Source organism: Myotis daubentonii, chromosome 1, assembly GCF_963259705.1.
Source record: "Myotis daubentonii chromosome 1, mMyoDau2.1, whole genome shotgun sequence".
Classification (NCBI taxonomy): domain Eukaryota; kingdom Metazoa; phylum Chordata; class Mammalia; order Chiroptera; family Vespertilionidae; genus Myotis; species Myotis daubentonii.
The window spans coordinates 39,869,419-39,889,935 of record NC_081840.1 but is presented as its reverse complement, the minus strand read 5'-3'; the positions used below and the strand labels follow the sequence as shown (position 1 = coordinate 39,889,935).

General features: G+C 45.1%; 1 protein-coding gene across 1 annotated transcript in view; it reads right to left on the bottom strand.

Moving 5' to 3' along the window:
- The window catches only part of NID2 (nidogen 2), a 66,576-nt gene that overhangs the window by 42,750 nt on the left and 3,309 nt on the right, over positions 1–20,517 (bottom strand). The window contains exons 3-4 of the mRNA XM_059695970.1: positions 14,885–15,117; positions 8,170–8,912 (exon numbers count right to left, since the gene is read on the bottom strand). Coding sequence (XP_059551953.1) covers positions 8,170–8,912; positions 14,885–15,117 — 976 coding nt within the window. The remainder of the gene's footprint in view (positions 1–8,169; positions 8,913–14,884; positions 15,118–20,517) is intronic.

Below are 20,517 nucleotides of genomic sequence, written 5' to 3'. Positions count from 1 at the left end.
CCTTAGGGCAGAGGCCTGGAGGAGGGGACATTGGAGGCAGGACCTTCTGTCTGTCAGGCGGGTGGGGCTGTGGGAGGACAGAGCAGAGAGGGAGAGAGGTAATCCTGTAGGTCTCCCAGGACCTCTAGGTCACAGGGAGGATGGGACTTTAGGCTGAGTGAGTGGAAAGCTGCTGGAGGGTTTTGAGCAGAAGAGTGACATGATCTGACTTCAGGAACCTCGGGCAGGAGCAGTGCCTTAGTAGTAGGAAGTGCTGGTGGCGAGGAGGAGAAGGGACCAGACCCGGAATATCTGACGGTGGAGTTGACAGGGTCTGCTGGTGGATGGAGTGGAGGGACAGAGCGAGGAGAGAGGAGAGAGGGGTGATGTGGAGAGAGGAGAGAGAGGTAGCAGAGAGGGGAGAGACAGAGAGGAATCCACAGGGTGCCCATGTCTTGCCGACTTACTGTGACAGGGAGACCGAGGAGCAGGTTTGCGGGAGATCAGTTCTAGCAGCAGCTTTGAGCAGGGAAGTGCCAACCCAGCTCTGACAGGGACTTACCCCCTCACCCAGGCGCTACTCCACCGATTCAGAGGGAGCTGCATTCCTCCTGTGGACTCCGCACTGCAGCGGAATCACCTGGGTCAGTGGTCGGCAAACCGCGGCTCGTGAGCCACATGCGGCTCTTTGGCCCCTTGAGTGTGGCTCTTCCACAAAATACCGACTTCTGCGCATGTGCCACGAAGTTTCAATCGCACTGTATGTGCGCGCCCGCACGTGGTATTTTGTGGAAGAGCCACACTCAAGGGGCCAAAGAGCCGCATTTTGTGGAAGAGCCACACTCAAGGGGCCAAAGAGCCGCATGTGGCTCGAGAGCTGCGGTTTGCCGACCACGGACTTGGGTACCTGTTAAAAAGGCAAATTCCCAGAGCACACCTCAGACCTACCAACTCAGATTCTCTATGGGCGGGTCTTGGGAATCTGAGCCTCGGGACTCCCCACTGATGATGATGTTCAGGGCATTCACAAACGTCCCATTTCTGAGACAGAGGGTGCTCATTCATGTCGATCATCTGATCAACTAGCAGCTTCTGGGGCGTGTGGGATTTCAGGGAAGCTCTCGCATTCACTCCTGGCCAGCTGAGAAGCCCATCTCTGCCTGTGGCCCACTTAGGCCCAGCTCCACAAGCAAGCAGTGTGAGGACCCTTTAATGGAGGTAACTCAAAGCCCAGAGGCCAGCTGCCTTCCCTGATGAAGGGCGAGAAACGTGATCCCACATGCACCTCTCTATCAGGGCAAGAAAAGCCAAGCTTCTGGTTAATGTGACTTCTCCAATTCCTATGGGAACTGCAGGTGCTTCAACGATGCTGAACTACTTGAAGGTGTGGAATCAGCGTCTGGATCCCAGCTGGATAAGATGTGAGCATCTCAAGAAAAAGTGGCATATTTTTCTTGTGGTTATTTATATGCCCTTTACATCATAGTTGCCAATGTATCGGCACACACTTCTTTCAATTCTGGTAAGGAGATACTGTCCCCATTTTACAGATAAGAAAACTGAGGCCCACAGCGATCACATGATGTTCTGGCTCTACATCCCATGTCTTTCCATTACACCAGTAGTACTCGAGTGTGGGCTTTACAGTCACCAGGGACCCTGGTTTTAGAATGCAGATTCTGGTTCAGAAGCTAGAGGCTGGGCATGGAAATCAGCGCTTTAAACAAGGGCCTCATGTGCAAGCGGACTAGAGCCCCCGCTTTGAGAAGCAGTTTTTATTCCACGGCTTCCTCTCTCCTGAAGTTACCTACAGGGTCAGGCTGTCTTCCAGACCCTCTGGGGACCCCCTCTCTGCCAGGGAGCTCCTGACCTGGAGTCAACGTGACTGAGACAGGTGCTGGCATTTTAGGACAGGGCTGGCGGTGGAGGCCGGCCAGGTGTGAAGGAATGAGTTCAGTTTACAAAGGCTTTGTTAACTGAGGGTAGGCAGTTGCTCAAGGAATCTTAACGAGAGGATTTTTAAATCTTTCTTTTTTCCATTTAATGCTTTTTTACTCTTCTCATACCCTTGATAGAAAGAAAAATAGGATGAGGATACATAAGAGGGAAAGAAAGCAAAGGTGCTGTCCAAGTCCTTGACACTTATCTTAATTGGTTTTTTGTTTTTGTTTTTTGGGTTGTTTTTTTTTTCTCACAAAAACGGAAAACTTCTCTTCACTTGCTCGGCTCCACCCTTCAATCTTCATTTTCCCAAAACACTTAAGCACTTGTCTTCAGCCCTGGGCCTGCCCTGTCTCCCCCCCCCCACCCCCACCCCCGCCCCCTGCGCGCCCCCCCCCCCCACTCCGGGCTCTGGCCCAGCCACGTGGGAGGCGGGCAAACTCCGAGGCACAGACCGAGTTCATTGTGCGAACATGAGGGGGATGGTGGGCTTCCTGCGTGGGGTTGCCCCAGGCAGCTGGAGTGACTTTTTTATTTTTTTTAAGATACAGTTTTTCATATAAGCATAACCAATGGACATAAGACACTGGGGGGTAGGGGAGGCCAGGGGATTGTCAAGGGTGGGGGAAAAAGGAGACATATGTAATACCCTTTGTAATACTTTAAGCAATAAAAAAAAAGAAAAAAGAAAAAAAAGAAAGCCTGAATAAGACAAGTGTTCCAATGAACAGTGAGAAGCTGCCTCACTTCGTACCTTGGACATCACACAGCATCCCTTCTGCATGTTCTATTGGTTGAAGCACTCACAGTCCACCAGATCCAAGGGGAGGAACATGAGACTCGGCCTCTTGGTCGGGGAGTAGAAAGTCCCATTGTAGAAGCGTGTGGGAGACTAAAGCTATTGTGGCCGTCGTTGGAAAATACCACCTGCCCCCATGACTTTCTGAGGCTCCAGGTGCGGTCAAAGGCCTGGAGCCATCTTGTGCTACTGCCTTTCCCTGGGAGGGCTCCTTCCCCCGAGACCAAACCTTCTTCAATCACCACAAAATGTCTTGCTCAGCGGGAGTTGCTACATTCAGTACCGTCAACTGAATTCCTCACTCACTCAGTCTTCTGAATGCAATAAGAAAATAATGTTTTTCAAGTACCAGTCTTGTAGAAGAGAAATATTGCCATGGGAGACTGGGAGAAAGAGGTGACGGGATTAAGAAATACGGATTGGTAGTTATGAAACAGTCATGGGGATGTAAAGTACAGTGTAGGGAATATAGTCAGTAATCCTATGATAACTATGCAAGGTGTCAGGTGGGTTCTGGAAATATCGGGGGAAACACTGTAAAGTATATAATTATCTAACCACTATTCTGTACACCTGAAACTAATACAAAATGATACTGAATGTAAAGTATAACTGAAAAACAAAATTTAAATTAAATATTTTTTAAAAAGAAAAAAAAAAGATACAGTTTTATTGATTGTAGAGAGGAAGGAAGAGGGAGAGAGAGATAGAAACATCAATGATGACAGAGAATCATTGAATGGCTGAATCACAGGGGATTGAGCCCACAAACCAGGCATATGCCCTGACCAGGAATTGAACCTGACCTCCTGGTTCATAGGTTGATGCTCAACCATTGAGCCATGCTGGTCGGGCTGGAGCGATGTTTTTAAATGAGTTCTACTGCCGCCCCCAGGAAAAGGACCCGCCTTTCCACAGCTGTCAGACTTTGCTAAGTTTCCCCACCTCCCAGAATGACAGACTAGTGAGAAAAACCACATCCGAATTTATAACAAAAAATGGTGGCATGCCTTCTCCTCCAGTTTACAAGTTTGTTTATTTTCGATGAATGTGTACAGTGCACAGTGATGCTGTCTGGCCAATGGTTATTAGGCCCCTGGCGGGGGCGGGCGTTTACATCCACTGTCATGACCCAGCAGGCTCTCCCATGCTGGTCTTCACTGACCCTCCGCAGCCAGGAGGTGCCCCCAGAGAGGGGCCTTCCTGCTGGGAAGCTGGATTGGGCTGCGGAGCCTGCTCCAGTGCATCCCAGGGTAGAAGCTGCATGAGCAACGCATCCCTGCAGCCTTCCCCAAGGCCAAAAGTAAGGCTGGACTAGAAGCCACAGGGAAATCCGGTCACACCTGGGCTTTCCCCACATGGCTGCCATCTTAGGAGAAACAAGAAGGCCCCACAATGGAGCAGCAATGCCTGAGGTGTCCGAAAGCCAGGTGTCCCACCTCCTTTCTCATTCATCACGCAGCCTGAGGTTCGACTCAACTCCTCAGGGCACCACTTCAGCAGGCTTAAGACGTCCATAGTCAATGTCACTTCTGCTACTCACACGCAGGCAGTCCCCATTCTAGTCAGCGGTTGCCCTCACTGGCAGCTCCTCTCTCTCTCTCTCATGCCCACCCCCTCCATTCACTCACATGCTGTCTCTCCATGTCCACCTCCACACCTCCACTCTCATCACCTCCTGCCCAGAATATTTCCCCACTGTTTCCCTCTGCAAACAGGCTCTGGCCTAAAGGCCCGGCTCAGGCACCTCCTCAGGACTTCCCTGACTTGATACACACGGACTCACCCTTCGCTGTGTTACTTCCCAGCCTACGTCTGGTCATCTTGGTCTGCCTCTTACTCAGGCGAGTCACTCAGTATTTCCAGGCCTCAGTTTTCTCCTCCATAAAATGGGAAGGATAATACTACTACCTCACAGGGCAATTCTGAGAACTAACTGTGATAGTGCAGTCTACAGCCAAGTCCCCTCTCGGAGCCCCAGTGGGCACCCACAAATGCCAGGGGAAACTCCCACTAGTGCCTCCATCAGAGACAGCACACAGCAGGTGTCCAGGGAACTTTCTGGTTTGACAACCAGCCCTTAGCGCTCCCTGGAGAAACAAGACAGCTCGGACAGAGGACACTTGCACACTCATTTTATTGCTGGTTCTGGGCTAAGAAAACAGAATAAGGCAAGTAATATACTTGAGGCCAGAGCTAGCTTGTGACTGGGACATTCTTGCCTGGTGCAGGCATGATCTGAAAAGAATCTAGATTTCTCAACAAAAAGGAAAGCTTATAATAAGAGTCCCTAAGGGGGTGGGGGGGGGGAGGAGAAATTAAAGGAGAAGGGAGAGATATTGGGGGGAGGGGCTTCAACTAAATCTTACTTTCTTGTTTTAGCAAGATGTCTGCTATGAAGCTTGAAGGAGAAACTACTAAAATTCATTAGGCGAGGTGCTTCCGATGCCCAATTTTAATGCTCATAATGACTTAATGAGGCCTAAAACTTTCCCACTTTAGAACTAAGGAAAATGTTGGCCAATAGAGCTTAAGTTTTACCCCAAACTGATACCATGGTAATTAGCTAGTTATTAATAGGAAAAGAGCAAAGGGGGAAGCCAGACATTATGGGCATGCCATTTGGGCTTCACCAGGAAGCTGCAACTCTTCACTCTCCAGGGAACCACAGGCCTCCTCCCTGCAAAACACTGGGGGAAGGGACCTAACCAGGGAAGATAGATGCATGCCCAGTAAAGTTTGGGTGACCTTGTCTCTCAATTGTATCAGGGAACAAAGATCATTGGCCAGAATGGGCATGGCCGCTGCAAGGGAGTGAAACTTTGGAAATACATAATCTCCAAAGGAATTTTCTCTCTTGCTGCTCACCTGCTCTTGACTCGCTTGCTTTCTCCCGTGTTTCCTCCATAGCCATGTGGACCTGCAGACCCCACGTGCAATGGGCTGGTGGACTGCAGTGGGGAACACACACTGTGCTAGCCTGATGCTGGGCTGGCCTCTGCTCCAACATGGAAAGGAAACTCTGTTCACTGGCTCCGCATTCAGATCTGCTAAGCCCCAGCTACACTTCTTCCATGACTGCCCTGAGGGAAATGGGACTTCGGAAACTTAAGGATGTAATTCCACAGACATAAAGCTTTCTACTCCCTCTCATTCTCCCGTGCAAGTCTCAGAAAATTATTCCTCTTGGGATATCACAAGAAATCCACCCCCACTACCATCCAGAGGAGACAAGGACCTCTCCCCTCCAGTAACAAAACCACAAAGCAGAGCTGGAAATCAAGCTCAAGTCCACCTAACACCACAGTCCACACTCCTTCACTCCATCAGTAGAGAAAGCCAGGCAGGATGGGCCATGGCCTGGCAGTCAGCAGGCAATGCTCTACGTCTCTGCTACTCCTGCCCTCCAGCTTTCCCAGGGGAAGTCCTTTTTTGCCAGTAGGCCTCTGGGGAGCCACTGTTTCCTTTAGGGCCAGGCGGGGGATACTCCCTGTACAAGAGAAAGTATCTAACAACTGCATGGTTCTATACTCCACACAGTCTTCCTAAAGCCTGAGGTGCAAGCAGAGGCTCGCCTATTTTCCCTCTCTGCTTTCAAGTTTTAAAGTTTTTCCTCTCCACTCTCTAACACAGTGGTTGCTCGTTAGATTTTATTTTCTGAATGTCGCAGTGTATTAACCAGCTTTTTCATATGCATCTTGCCATTTCCCAGATGTCAGTAGTAGACGCCTTCCTGCATCTGATAAATATCATGGTTCATGCCCCAGGAGGGTGATGGTTGCCGCCTCTGTTCTCCATGGCCAGTTCCCTCAACCTCCTCCGCTTACTCCAGTGATCTCAACCTCTCACAGCTCAAAGCAGGGGGTACAGCCCTTCCTCTCCACTCTTTAATAAATCACTCCATGGGTCTGCTTTTTAATATTCCAACCTCTTCCCAGGGCAGGAAATCACAAGTGCAAACACCGTTTAGAAATACATCTTTGCCTCAAGATTCCTTTGCTGAAAATCTTTAATACTTAGCTTTAAGTTTTCTTTAGATCTATGGAACTTATGCTGGAAAGTCAGGGAATTGTCCAGAGGGTCTGAAGGTTCCAAAGCCTTCCACTAAAATTCACATCTCCAACTGGGCAGACACATACTCTTTAAGCACAAATTAAGGCACAACCACTTAACAAGCCGAATCCTTATTCTCTACTCACCGCCCGCCCCCGCCCCATCTCATTCCCACTGCTATAAATTTTCTATAATTAGTAACAGCAGCCACCACTTATGAAGAGCCAACTGGTGCCGACACTAATCTAAGAACTTCATATCTCACTTAATCCTCTCAACATGTTTAGGAGAAGCCAGAGGTTTGGGGGTTACAGTAGTTGCCTCGTGTGGCCCGGCCAGGAATGTGGCAGCCAGGATTCGAACCTGAGTCTGACACCAACAACCCTCTCTCTGGCCGTTACGCAGTGCCACTTCAGTCACAAAGTAGGTCCCTCCCTCCTGAAATAAGCGCTTCTCCATGCAAATTCCACACCACTGCAGAAGAACCAGAAGACCCTCTTCGCTAGGTCAACATGTTTTTATTGCAAAAGGGATGGAAAACAGAAAAAGTTTAAAAAAAATAAAAAAGGAGGTCCTGAATGCCTTCACCTCTGACCTCCTTCCTCCCACTAGAGGTCAGAGGAGCAGGCCCTGCAACCAACGGAATGACTCTGTGGTCAGTTTCCCATTCCATGTTTACATCCCTGGCTGGGAAGAAAGAGCTGACATGACAAGGCTGCACTAGGAAGAGAAGGCGACGCGGGCTCCGCGTCTGTCTGAATTAACCGCTGCCGCCCCCGGCACTTCCCTCCTGGCCCCTCACTCAGGTCAGTGAGTCATGAAATGAGGACAAGGCTCCAGGGAGGCGAATACCACAGCTGCACAGCCATGAAGCAGAAATGACAAGACACAGGTGGTTAGCAATCTTCCTTCCCCGTGGGTCTCCCCTCCCACGCACCACCAAGTAGCTCTAACCGAGGGGAGCACAGGGTTGTCCCATCACAGGGGAAGAATCTGGAATGCTAGCCACTTAAAACCAGCCTTCCGCCCTCCATCACTGTAATGTGTGCGCAGCCCCGGAATGTTTTATACCTTTGCTGAACTTTCAAAACCGAAATACTTCATTACACTTGAGAGCGGTGCTGGCACGAGCAAGCCAGTCCTTCCCCACTCGCTCCATGAGGCCCATTTTTTCAAAAACATGATTAATCGTCAAGGGATTCCAAACAGAATTTGCCTGCCAAGATGTATTTGGCAAAGGAAAGATACTCTATCTCCTGAAACATGCGTTTAAAAATCAGTTCCAATCTTCTTTCTGCTGAACTTTCCACGTACTCGCCTGAGAGAAAACGTATGACTCCCTGCAAAACCAGCATTTTTAAAATGGGATCTTAGCACCCGGTTTTCTAGCCACTTACCCCCAGTGTTGGAACTGTTATCGTCCGCCCCTTCCGCGGGCCTCCCGTGATCCCGTGGCGCTGCCTGACCTGGCCTGGCGTAACTGGGCAGGACCACCTCTCCTTCGCCATGGGCCGGGCGAGCACCCCTTTCGGAAGGCAGTGCCCCTCCATCTACGTCTGGCTGGATGCTTCTGTTTTCAAGGTCGGGAGGTGGGGCTCCCTGGGAAGGATCCAGCACCTTTTCTTCTCTCTCCGATGGAGGCGGGCCTCTGGTCCATGGCTGTTCCGAAGCCTCCACCTGGCCTCTTCTATCTAGGGCGGCCATCTCCTTCACACGCCTCCCTTCTTTGGTTTGAGAGTCCAAGGAGGCAGATTCTGTTTCAGGATGGAATGGCCTATTTCTGGGTGTTGGATGCAAAGGGGAGTCCAGGTAGGAATCTGGAGGAGAGACCCCACCCCCTACAGGCCTTGAGTCAGCCTTTGCGTGGAAGGAAGCATTGATATTGCCGTGGCCTTTCAACACCTCCTCCGGTTCGCTCGGTGGGTATTCAGTCTCCTCCTCATTCTCACCATAATAATCCAAGTCGTCCTCACTGTAGTTTCTTTCCAGGGCTGCAGCATGGCTGAAGGAATGCTTCCGGGAAGCTGAGGAGCGGGCTTGGGAAAGGGATCCTCCCACTACTGCTGGCCTGACATTGTCCAGTGGGGAGACGCTGCCGATATGAAAAGCCCACACTCCAGGAATCCCCAGGTTGCTGTGTCTAAAAAAAAAGGGGGGGGGGCAGTGCATTGTAATAAAAGTGGCCACTACCCATCTTCCTACAAAGGTGAGCATTTTATTTTAAAACTAAAAGACTATCAAGATCAGATTCAGAGTTTTCATGGGTGTAGAAAAAAAACAAATAAAATGAGACTTACATGTTAACTAAAAGGATGATACTGGAATTTTGATATAAACAATCTCTTATTTATAGTCACTTTCAAAGGCTGTGTTTCACAGAATGCTAGACTGCTCTACAATCCACATTTTATCTAAAATCTGGCTGATTGAAAACAAAGAGGGAATGCAAAAATATTTATCTTTCTTCTACGTTTAAGAAAACATATGCTGCCCAGCCTGTGTGGCTCAGTGGTTGAGTGACCCAGGAACCAAGAGGTCACAGGTTTGATTCCCAGTCAGGGCACATGCCCAAGTTGCGGGCTTGATGACGTGCAGGAGGCAGCTGATTGATGATGACCCTTGTTCCTCTCTCATCGATGTTTCTCTCTCTCTATTTCTCTCCCTTCCTCTCCCTCTCAAAAAAAGAAAAGAAAATGTATACTGAAAATTTTTTGCCAAACAATGACTACCACATGCTTTTAAGCATTAGTTATCTGTCAAGTGCTTAACTTTCTTCAGTACAATCTATAAGGCAGAGGCAGTGGCCATGCCCAATTATATAGAAGAGAAAATAGGTTTAGAGAGGCTAACTAATCTTCTTAATAATTGACAGCTTGGATTAGGCACTAACACTAAAACCCATGCTTTACACTTGGGCTTTATATTCTTATAAAATAATTATTATTTTATGTCAGAAAACAAATACTCTATAATCAATCAGCACTTGAATTATTATAACTCTACAACATCTGAATTACCATACTCTACAGAACGTTAAAGACATTTCACTGCTTAGTCACATGGACCAATCAATTAACTAATTCATGGAGAATGGTTAAGTCAATGTAAAAAAATTCAAAGAAATACAACTGAACAAGTCTAAAATGTTGATCAACCACAGAACAAAGTTAATAGGAAAATAAGAAAGTAGTTTAATCAAAATGCCACAAATAACGCACCAGACAGTTTGACTCAGTGAATAGAGTGGCAGCCAGTGGACTGAAGGGTCCCAGTTTGATTCCAGTCAAGGGCACATACCTGGGTTGCATGCATGATCCCTGGCCCTGATCAGGGTGGGTGTGGGAGGCAACCAATCAATGTCTCTCTCTCTCACATTGATGTTTCTCTCTGTCTCTTCCCCTCCCTTCCACTCTCTCTAAATATCAATGGAAAAAAATATCCTCGGTAATGAATCTTTCTCTCTCTCTCTCTCTCTCTCTCTCTCTCTCTCTCTCTCTCTCTCTCTCCCTCTCTCTCTCTCCCCCCCCTCTCTCATCTATCTATCTATCTCTGTTTATCTCTATCTCTATGTGTATGTGTTATTGTTATTATGGTTGTTGCTGCTGCTGCTATTCTAAGTAACTTAGGAAAACAGGAATATAGAAAGCAAAACTATGATCCTTTGTGTAATATGCTATGCATTGTAAGTTCTGAGAATTAGTGTTGGTATTTCTTGGCAAGCAAATAAGGAACACTAAAGAAGATAAGAGAGACCCCTGAAGATATGCGGATACTGAGTTTATTATCATATCGGAGGTGTTGCAGCTGTGAAATTTCCTCTTGATGTTAGAAACAGAAAACTATAAAAGCTTCAAAGAGTAGGAAAATACAAATTATGGCAGATAAAAGCTAAATAAGATAACCTTCTCATTAAATATAAATCACTATCTTGGTTTTGTCATGGTGCATGATGGGAAAGTAACCAATGTGAGTTTATCCTAGGGTCCAAGGTCATTTGGAAAGCTTAGTGATGGAAAGATTTTATTTCCTAGAAAGAAAAACAAGACTACAGAATGGGATGACAGTGGCATCCTCCCTGGGTTGTTGGGAGGATAAAGTTAGAAAATCACATAAAATGCCTAGCATGGGGCCTTGCACATGGTAAGTACTTAGCAACTACTGTCTTCCAGGAAATAGAAAAGTGTAACTTCAAAAATGCAGGCGTGTGCATTTATATTCAAATGTTCAGAAGATTTATGACAAACACACTATGATTTGTATAATGTATGACCTTTGAGCTTATAACAATAGAACAAGTTTGAGTAATACAAAGATTCCACTGACTAGGAAAGTAACTTAATTCTTTAGAGATGTACACTGAAGTATTTGGAGTGAATGGAATGAAGTGTATGACTTACTTTAAAATACTTAAGCAAAAAAAAGAAAAAAATTGATGAACATGGCAATGTCAATAACGAATTTAGATCACAAGCATTTGGCTGTTCATTTAGCTACTCTCTCCACTTTTCTCTATTTTTTTAAATTTAAATAATGAGAAGTAAAAAAGAAGACTTAATTGAGGAACATTTCTATAATTTGGAGGTAGAGAAGACCTTTCTGAGAATAACTTCAAAACCTGAAATCATAAAGGAAAAGATAACTCTCAACTTCTAACTTCTAGATCATGAGTATCTTTAAAGATGAACAACTGGATAAAAATATGCACAGCATAGAAGAGGACTGAGATCTTTACCATGTTGTTGTGGTTTTTTGTTGTTGTTGTTTTTTTCTGGTTTATAAGCGTTCTTTGTAAACACCCCAACAGAAAATAGCAAAGGATATGGACAGATACGTCACAAAGAAGATAGATAAATGGCTAATAAACATATGGAAAGGTGTTCAGATTTACTAGTAACCAAAACAATTAGAGTGAAAATAAGAACATTTTCTACCCCTTGGATTCACAAATATTAAAAAGAATAAAAGCCTATAGGGAACAGACACTGCCAATTACTGCCCTGCATCACTGGTGAGGATATAAGTTGGTGCAATGCTTCTGAAGGGCAATTTGTTAATACCCATCAAAATGTGAAACTTAGTACGTCCTTTTCCAGAAATTCTACTTTTAAGGGAAATGAGAATCTGAGCAATGTAGAGGGTGGGGCAAAAGTAGGTTTACAGTTGTTCGTATGGAAAATAATAAGTAATAATACAAGAATAAATTCTGTTTCACATACTCACAACTGTAAACCTACTTTTGCCCCACTTTGTATATTATGCTGTTTACTGCAATGATATTTACAACAGGATAAACCAGAAACATGAAATGTTCATCGATAAGTTGTCTTAATAATACAGAATAGATATGATACATGTTTTAGTAGCCTCAAAATGATAATATAAACAGATATTGTACTGAAAGAGGCCTATAATGTCATTATAGCTTTTAAAAGTTTTTACCTATACTGTACCTAAAATTTTGGAAGGACTATTAACACTGGTTATCACTTGAAGTAGTGATACTGGTTAATTTTTTGCTTTTATTTCATATTATTCTGCATTGTTTATAATTTATTTTGTTTTTTAATATTAAGCATGGGTTACACTTAAAGAAAAATCTATTAGTCATTTTGGCCCCATAACTATTCTGCTCTCATTAAGCAACTCAGAAGTTTCTGGGAAGCATCAAAGATAAAAATGAGGGAAGGCATGGAAGGAGGTAAATGGAAGTGTAAGTGTGTGTGTGTGTGTGTGTGTGTGTGTGTGTGCGCGCGCTATTTTATTTTTTAAAAAAGCTGATTTTAGACAGCAGAAGGAAGAGGGAGAGAGAGAAACATCGATATGAGAGAGAAACATTCATCGGTTGTCTCCCACATGTGCCTCAACTAGGAATTGAACTCACAATCTGGGTACATGCCCTGACTGGGAATTGAACCTGCCAACTTTTGGTGTATGGAACGATGCTCCAACCAACTGAGCAACCCGGTCAGGGCTGTGTGTGTAGTCTTAGGGGCCTTTATGATTGTGGTGGGGGAGCACAACTGCTTTTCTGACAGGCTCTTTGGCCCTTACCACCTCCTGCGCCCTGTGCTGGGAATTGTTGATCTATTTGTCTGTCAACCCTGCTACAGGGCAAGTTGCTAGTGCAGGGCCTGTGCCTTAGACACCTTTGTCTTTCAAGCGCATGGCCCCCTGTGAGCTCTCCATAATATCTGAGGAGCAGAGACTCTGGCCTCCAGGGTGGGAGGGTCAGGTGGAACCCAGGGAGCAAAAGCAAGAAGCGAAGTTTTCTCCACCAGAGCCTAGACTAAAAGGCAACCTAGATGGAGACCTCAGATGCACGAGAATGGAAAAGACAACCAGGATTCAGCACAAAATAAGTGGCTCAGAGCCCCAGTCTTGTGCTTGAATTTTGGCTTCGCCACTTAATAACTGGGATTATAGGCAACTTAGCTTCCCTAAGCTCATTTGTGAAGTTGAGAGAAGAATCTAACTTACCTCCTAGGATTCTTGTGAGTTTTAATTAAGACAGCCTCTAGAAACTGTTTAGCACAATGTTTGGTGAGTGGTTAAGCTCTCAATAAATGTTAGCTCATTTCACTTAGCATAATGCTCTCCAGTTCCATCCATGCTGTTGCAAGTGGTAAGAATTCCTTCTTTTTTATAGCAGCATAGTATTCCATTGAAATAGCCAGTCAAGTTGAAACCGGTTTGGCTCAGTGGATAGAGCGTCGGCCTGCGGACTGAAAGGTCCCAGGTTCGATTCCGGTCAAGGGCATGTACCTGGGTCGGGCAAATCCCCGGTGGGGGATGTGCAGGAGGCGGCTGATCGATGTTTCTCTCTCATCGATGTTTCTGACTCTCTATCTCTCTCCCTTCCTCTCTGTAAAAAATCAATAAAATATATTTTAAAAAAATAAGCCAGTCAATGAAAGAAAAATACCACATGATCTCACTCATTTATGGATAATTAAGACCATTATAAATTGATGAACAAAAATAGATGCAGAGGCAGAGCAACATCAAACAGACTGTCAAACTACAGCGGGAAGGCCAGGGAGGGTTGGGGGCGGGGTAAGAGATCAACCAAAGGACTTGTATGCACGTATATAAACATAAACAATGGACACAAGACACTGGGGGATAGGGGAGGCCAGGGGAAGGTCAAGGGGAGAAAAAAAAAGGAGACATGTGTAATACTCTTTGTAATACTTTAAGCAATAAAACAAAATTTAAAAAAATAAAATAAATGTTATCTCGAGTAACCATATTTGGCTACAGGGCCTGCCCTCGGTAGCTGAGCAGAGCAGATGGCATGCAAATGTGTAAAGTGTTTCAATACCCGGGAATACTCTAGTGAAACCGAGAGGCAGGAAGGGAGGCTACGCAGCCAAGGTGTTCTGTCTGGCTTCAGCATCCATATTCAGGAAAGGAATAAAAGCAAGTATATTTTTAAAATTAATAGATATCAAGAGGTGCTGCCCCTATGCTGGCGTGATGTGGACTGACGAGAACTGAAAGGGCTTGGATTGCATGAGCAGAGTAAGCCGCCGATGGGACTGAGGGATGTGTTCAGTCTTGGCTGCTCCATAGAAAACCAATCGCTGCGATTTCAGATAATAAAGCCATAGTGAAACCATGACACTGCTAAAAACCTGTCCGTCTATTTGTTTACTTTGTTTCCCAAATTACTTTACTCTTATTTAACTTTCAACACGTTATCTGTCTAAAAGACTAAAATCACAGCATCTCCTTCTGTGAAATAATTAACCTGGAAAGACTTCAATCTGGGCAGTTATATTACTGGGTATTTTTATGTGGTTCCAAGAGCAATGTTTTCCATAGCAAACCTCAGTGGCTCTGCAAACACACACACACACACACACACACACACACACACACACACACACACACACACACACAGTTCTGTTTCAGGTATCTTTAGCCAACAGGGCAAGAAAAATAAAGGACCTTTTATATTTGGTGGCCTTGCTCCTCCCAGGGTCTAGTCGAGATGCCTTACTCAGAAACCACCAAGATATTATTTAATGGTCTTATGACCACTTGGGTTTGGGGAGCTCCAAAGGGTCCTTCCATTCCAACAGGAAAGGGCTTAAGCCCTAGGGCACTTACTGGTAGAGATTTTTCACAGATTGTTCAGAGCTAGTCAAGCTAAAATATGGTCCTTCTCTCTTCAGGTCATCGATCTCCCCTCGGCAGAAGCCCACCCGGGCTGGAAGCTCGAGCTGGACATTGTAGGACTCTTTGGGGCGCGTTCCAAAGAAATGAAGGCCATTGACAGGGTAAAGAAAGAAGGCGTAGGTATCGGACTCATCGTATGCCAAAACTACCTGGAAAGTATTCAGCTGTGCGGAAAAAAAAAAGGAAATATTCTTAATAAAACAAACAAACAAAAAGACAATGCAAGCGAAGCATCATTAAGTACAAAGGGTTTCCCCCTCATTAGGATTTCTCCAAAATGTTTTTATACGTACTATTCTTTTAAATTTCCTCTTCAAGTGGCAATATAATTTTATAAGCTATAATCACATTTTGTCAATTCAGATTAATAGTTGAAATATGTATAGGTAAAAAAAAAAAAACGGGTTAAAAACATAATACCTTTTAAGGTATAAATGCTCAATTTCAAACCTCTTTCAGAGCTGAGAGCAAGTAGCAAACTTACCTTGTTCATTCCCACTGCCCTAGTTTCCTGCCCTGGGCACTCATCTGGATCATTCATTCATTCACCTATTTATTGAATGCCCATCGTGGGCAGACACGGTGTTAGGCACCGGCTGATCAAAAGACCTCCTTACTATTGCCTCACTCTCTTTTCTCTTCCATCCATCTCTCCACACCCCCGCCAGAGGAAGAGAAGAGGAGAGAGACATAGAGGCTAATGAATCTGCCTAAATTCAGGTAGCTGGCCCATGGCGGCAGGCTGGCCAGCTCAGAGTCCAGGTCCTGTATGACGAGGCCACCCTCGCTGCTCCTCAGCATGCCATTCCAGGTGAGGTGCGCCCTGCTGTGAACTCCCCTCCGGGTTCAGATCTGCTGTATCTCCGCCAGACTATCTAACATTCCCCGTTTGTCCCGTGTACTCAGATGCCCCTATATGTGCGCTCACATTTCCCTGAGACTGAAAACCTCCTAACCCTCTGGTGCTGCCCCTAGGGGTGTGCTGTGATTCCGTGTAGATCGATTTCTGTCCTCTGACCCTCCATGACACCTTTGGGAGTGTTTCTAGCTTGCAGTCACCTCGTTTTGCCTGGCTGGTTATTTATCTGTTTGCAAACCCCATCTATTAACTCATTCGTACGGTAATTCAAACAGCCAAGTGCCTATGAGCACCTGACATGCTTGGTGCTGAGGAAGCAAAGGGGCAGGGACCGGGACGCTGCCCAGGTGTATTTGCTACTGTAGTTGTTGATTATTTCATCAGCAAAACCTGAGTGTTCCGAAAACAAAAGGCAAGAGATGTTTCCTAGAATTTCTCCAAGCTGGGAAGCCAGAGCTGCTGCATCATGTCTATACATCATGTAATATATATACTACGTCATCAACTAATGTGGATCCAGGAACTTTCGACTTTTACTATAGTGAGAATAAATAAAGCTCAACGAGGGAAAGAAAAGTACTCCAGGAAGGAGACAGAACCTGTTTCCAAAAGCTAAGCGTTCAAAGCTCCTGGCGTTGATTGCCCACAATAAACCTGAGATAGGAAGAAATCCTGGTTCTAAGTTTAGAGACATTCTACGAGATAAGGAGGGTCTACAGATTGTGAAGGAATTGAAGCGGGGAGGGGGAGGGAGAGGGAGGAAAGGACACAGAGCTGGGAAGGGGAGGGTCTGACATTTTACTGTGGGGTCTGGGCATTTAGCACTTTATTCATTCTTTCAGTCAGCCAGTCAACAAATCCATTTCAAGGAACATTTACTCAATGTCTTTTACACGCCATCCCTGAGACAAGCAGTAATTACAGGTCGCAAGCATTTAATCTACGTGTCTCCACCGAGGCCAATAAAAGAAGAATTTTAAAATAGAATTTAGGGCCCCAAAGTACGCGCCAAAAGTTTGGCTACTTAAAATCCACCCACACACCAAATGATCACTTTTTAAGTTCTCGCCCGGTTCCAGAAAATTCTACATCTTATTGCTAAAGAGTGGCCTTCACAAGTCCTGAGGGCTGCTCCTCCTCCCAAGGCACTCGCTGACTGGCTTCCAGACCGGAAAGGTCTTCACATTCCTAGAGACAAGCCTTTGCAAGAACCCCACACGCTCTGTCTGAAGGGAAACCCTCAGATGGGCTGCCAAACCCCACAGAAGGGTCCCAGGTTCCCAACTCCCCCAGGATCCCAGAGAGGAGAGAGGGGCCTTCCCAGGCAGAGGAGTAGCACAGACAGGATCAGGGCCAGTGGCTGCGGAGCTGCAAGGTTTCTGTCATCCTGTTATCAGAAAGAGAGAAAAGCCAGAGCCCTTAGCAGAAAGCAGGCAGGAGCCTGGCTGTCCTCTGCAGGTATAGGATATCACCCATCAATATTGCCTGGACACTCGCAGAGCCAAGCTGATGGATATCAAACATACCCATCTAATGCATTTAACTAATTTGTCACTGGCAAAAAATCAGAGTAGTGCCAACCTTACCCCAAAGGGATGGCCTATAGTGGCTTACAAAAATAACCATGAAAATTAGTCACTAGAGGGTGCCTCCTAAAGGGGTTGTAGTTTTCTCTCTTCCTTAGGGTCCCATGCTTCCCAGAGTGCAGCATCTCTGACTTCTGGCCTCCAGAGTTTGGGTTCAACACTAAATGCCATGCCTTGGCATAATCCTCCATCGCCCATTACTTGTACGATACTGTCACATGCATGATTTTCCCTCATTTATTTTCTGCCTAAATCCTACAGAGCCTGCCCCAAATCAAAGGTAAGTGCTCAGTGCTATCATATCCCTTCCTGACCTTTAGTCTTTAGCAAGACGTCAGCATTTCTTTAATCAATTTCCTTATCTGTCTCATTCTGTATGTCCTCACCGCTATGCCTCAGCCTCAGGTTAAACTCTTTCAGATCGACTGCAAACCTCCCCTCTTCTGGACGTCAGCTCCAGAAGTCAAAAAGCGACAACATTGTCCTGCTTTTACCTCGAATTTTCTCTGTGGATCCAATGCCCTCCATCGATGGCCATCAGCCTTTGAAACAAGTCAACCTACCTCAGGCCCCACAGGGGCCTCCAATGGGCACCTTTCTGCTCATCTTATGTTACTGCCCCGACTCCTTCACCCATTTTTCCAGCCTCAGCTCTCCAGCCTTCTCCCACACACCCTAGCTCAGGACAAGCTCTCCTGCTACCTCGTTCTCAAGACCCATTCTTACAGCCCAACTTAAAATCCAGATCAACAAAACATTCCCTGCCCCACACAGATCTGTGTAACCCCCATCCCTCCAACAACAGCAAAGCAACACTCCCCTTCCCAAAAAATGCAGCTAAAGTAAACACTAGCCCTCTTTCCGTCAGTAAGTTCTTTGATGTCAATACCGTGACTTCTTTGTCCGTGAAGTACCTATGACAGCTCAAGGAATCTCAGATGAACTGAGTTGATAAACACTATTTGTTCGTATTTTAGATGCAGTTACATCTTGATATCCCTGCAGTATCAGCTACAACATCCTGTCACACCCACCTTGAATATCCATGGAGAGAAAGGGCAACAACTGACGTTGTTTAAGTGGTAAAGATGCCATTCCTCTGATCTCTTCAAATTTCAGGTAACTTTGCAACATAAGGTCAATATGCCAAGGTTTAAAAAAGCCATGTAGAAATCCTTCAAGCAAAGTAGACAATTTGCCAAAATCTACCTCCAAAGAACTCTTAAAACAAGAACTCAAGTCACAGAGCTCTTTAAAGTATTCAGAAGAACCTTCAACACGGGTAATTGAAAAAACATTCTTTCTCTAAACAGAATCTTTATCTCCTTTCTAAATGAAACAAACTCTGAAGCCAACTCAGCATATGGCAATGTCCAAAGATGGATTTTAATTAGAAAAGTGAAAGAGAGATGGAATCTACAAATCTTCCTGCACTCCCCACCCCAAAAAAGCCCGGATGGAAACTGCAATTTGGAAAACCTTGTATTTAAAGAGTCCTTATGTAAAGGACTTGCATCCTTGCAAGATCGAGAAATAAAAGAACCAGAACCTGGTCCCATCAAGCCAATGAAGGGGAACACAGATTGGGTGAGCATCCACACCAGATGGGTCTAAGGCAGTGGTTCGCAACCTTCTGGCCCTTTAAATACAGTTCCTCATGTTGTGACCCAACCATAAAATTATTTTCATTGCTACTTCATAACTGTAATGTTGCTACTGTTATGAATCATCATGTAAATATCTGATATGCAGGATGGTCTTAGGCGACCCCTGTGAAAGGGTCGTTCGACCACTAAAGGGGTCGCGACCCACAGGTTGAGAACCACTGGTCTAGGGATGGCAGTGGCTACATAAAAATGTCACTTTAGCTCATTCTCACAACAATCCTGTAAGGCAGGCATTGCTACTCCATTTCACAGCTTAGAAAACTAAGGCTAAGACTGAGTCATTGTTTCTGAAATCACTGGATAACATTTCATAATCACTTTTTCCTTCAAAATGGTTTTAACTTTATTGTCATTGTCTTTACATCACCCGGAAAGATGGGGAAGAGAAGCATTATTCCCACACTACAGATGAAATAGAGAAAAATAATGAACAAAGTCATGCTATCTGTATTTTAATTTTTGATTTCAAATAAGCCCTGACAAAATTGGAACTTAAAGCTGTAGCGTGATTTCCTCTCCCCGATTCATCTCATTCAAGTTAGTCTTTCTATTCCGTGTTGAAAAGTAAGGCAGATACAGCTGAATCTCTCCAGAGTGTTGGAATACTAATTTGTATCAACAGTGTCCATCGTAGCAAATTTCATTCCAAGCTCATTTTTCCTTTGAACGCATTATGGTTCCTAGGACTCTTCTGTTACTAAGATCACATCAAGACAATAAAGCTCCAGCCTTATTTATTGGGAGTCTTAGGAAAAGGCACAACTATTGTGTCTACCTTCATCACCTGTGCCAACAAAATGGGTCTGGCGTGGAAAAAAAAAAAAAAGTCTGTGTAAAAGCAACAAAAAAAACCTAAGAACCAATAAGTCTGTATTCTAAACCTACCTTTGCCTCACTAAGAGCACAAGTCTGGATAATAGCTTTAACTTCTATTTGCCATTATCTGTGAAATGCAAACGATAAGTCATGTGGTACTTACCTTGTAGGATTGCTGTGGGAAGACAGTATGATAAAAATATTGTTATCAGAATGAACTAGATAACTTATACAAACAACCTCTATAAGTAGTCAATCTTTCCCTTGTGCCCTCACCTTCTCAATACAATCAAAAAGAGTTCTCTTAACAAAAACTATCAATCCTCTGCTTTAAATCCTTCAAAGGTTGCCTATCGCCAAAGAACCAAGTCCAAGCTCTCAGTACATTATCTGCTAATTCCCACTTCTTGGCCTTTCCGGCCTCCTGTCCCACCACCCTCCTCTTCAGTGATCATATACCACACATAATGCCCCAAACACATTCTACTCTACAGCACATGGCTGATATGTCACAGACCAGGGGTCCTCAAACTTTTTAAACAGGGGGCCAGTTCACTGTCCCTCAGACCATTGGAGAGCCAGACTATAGTTTTTTAAAAAAACTATGAACAAACTCCTATGCACACTGCACATATC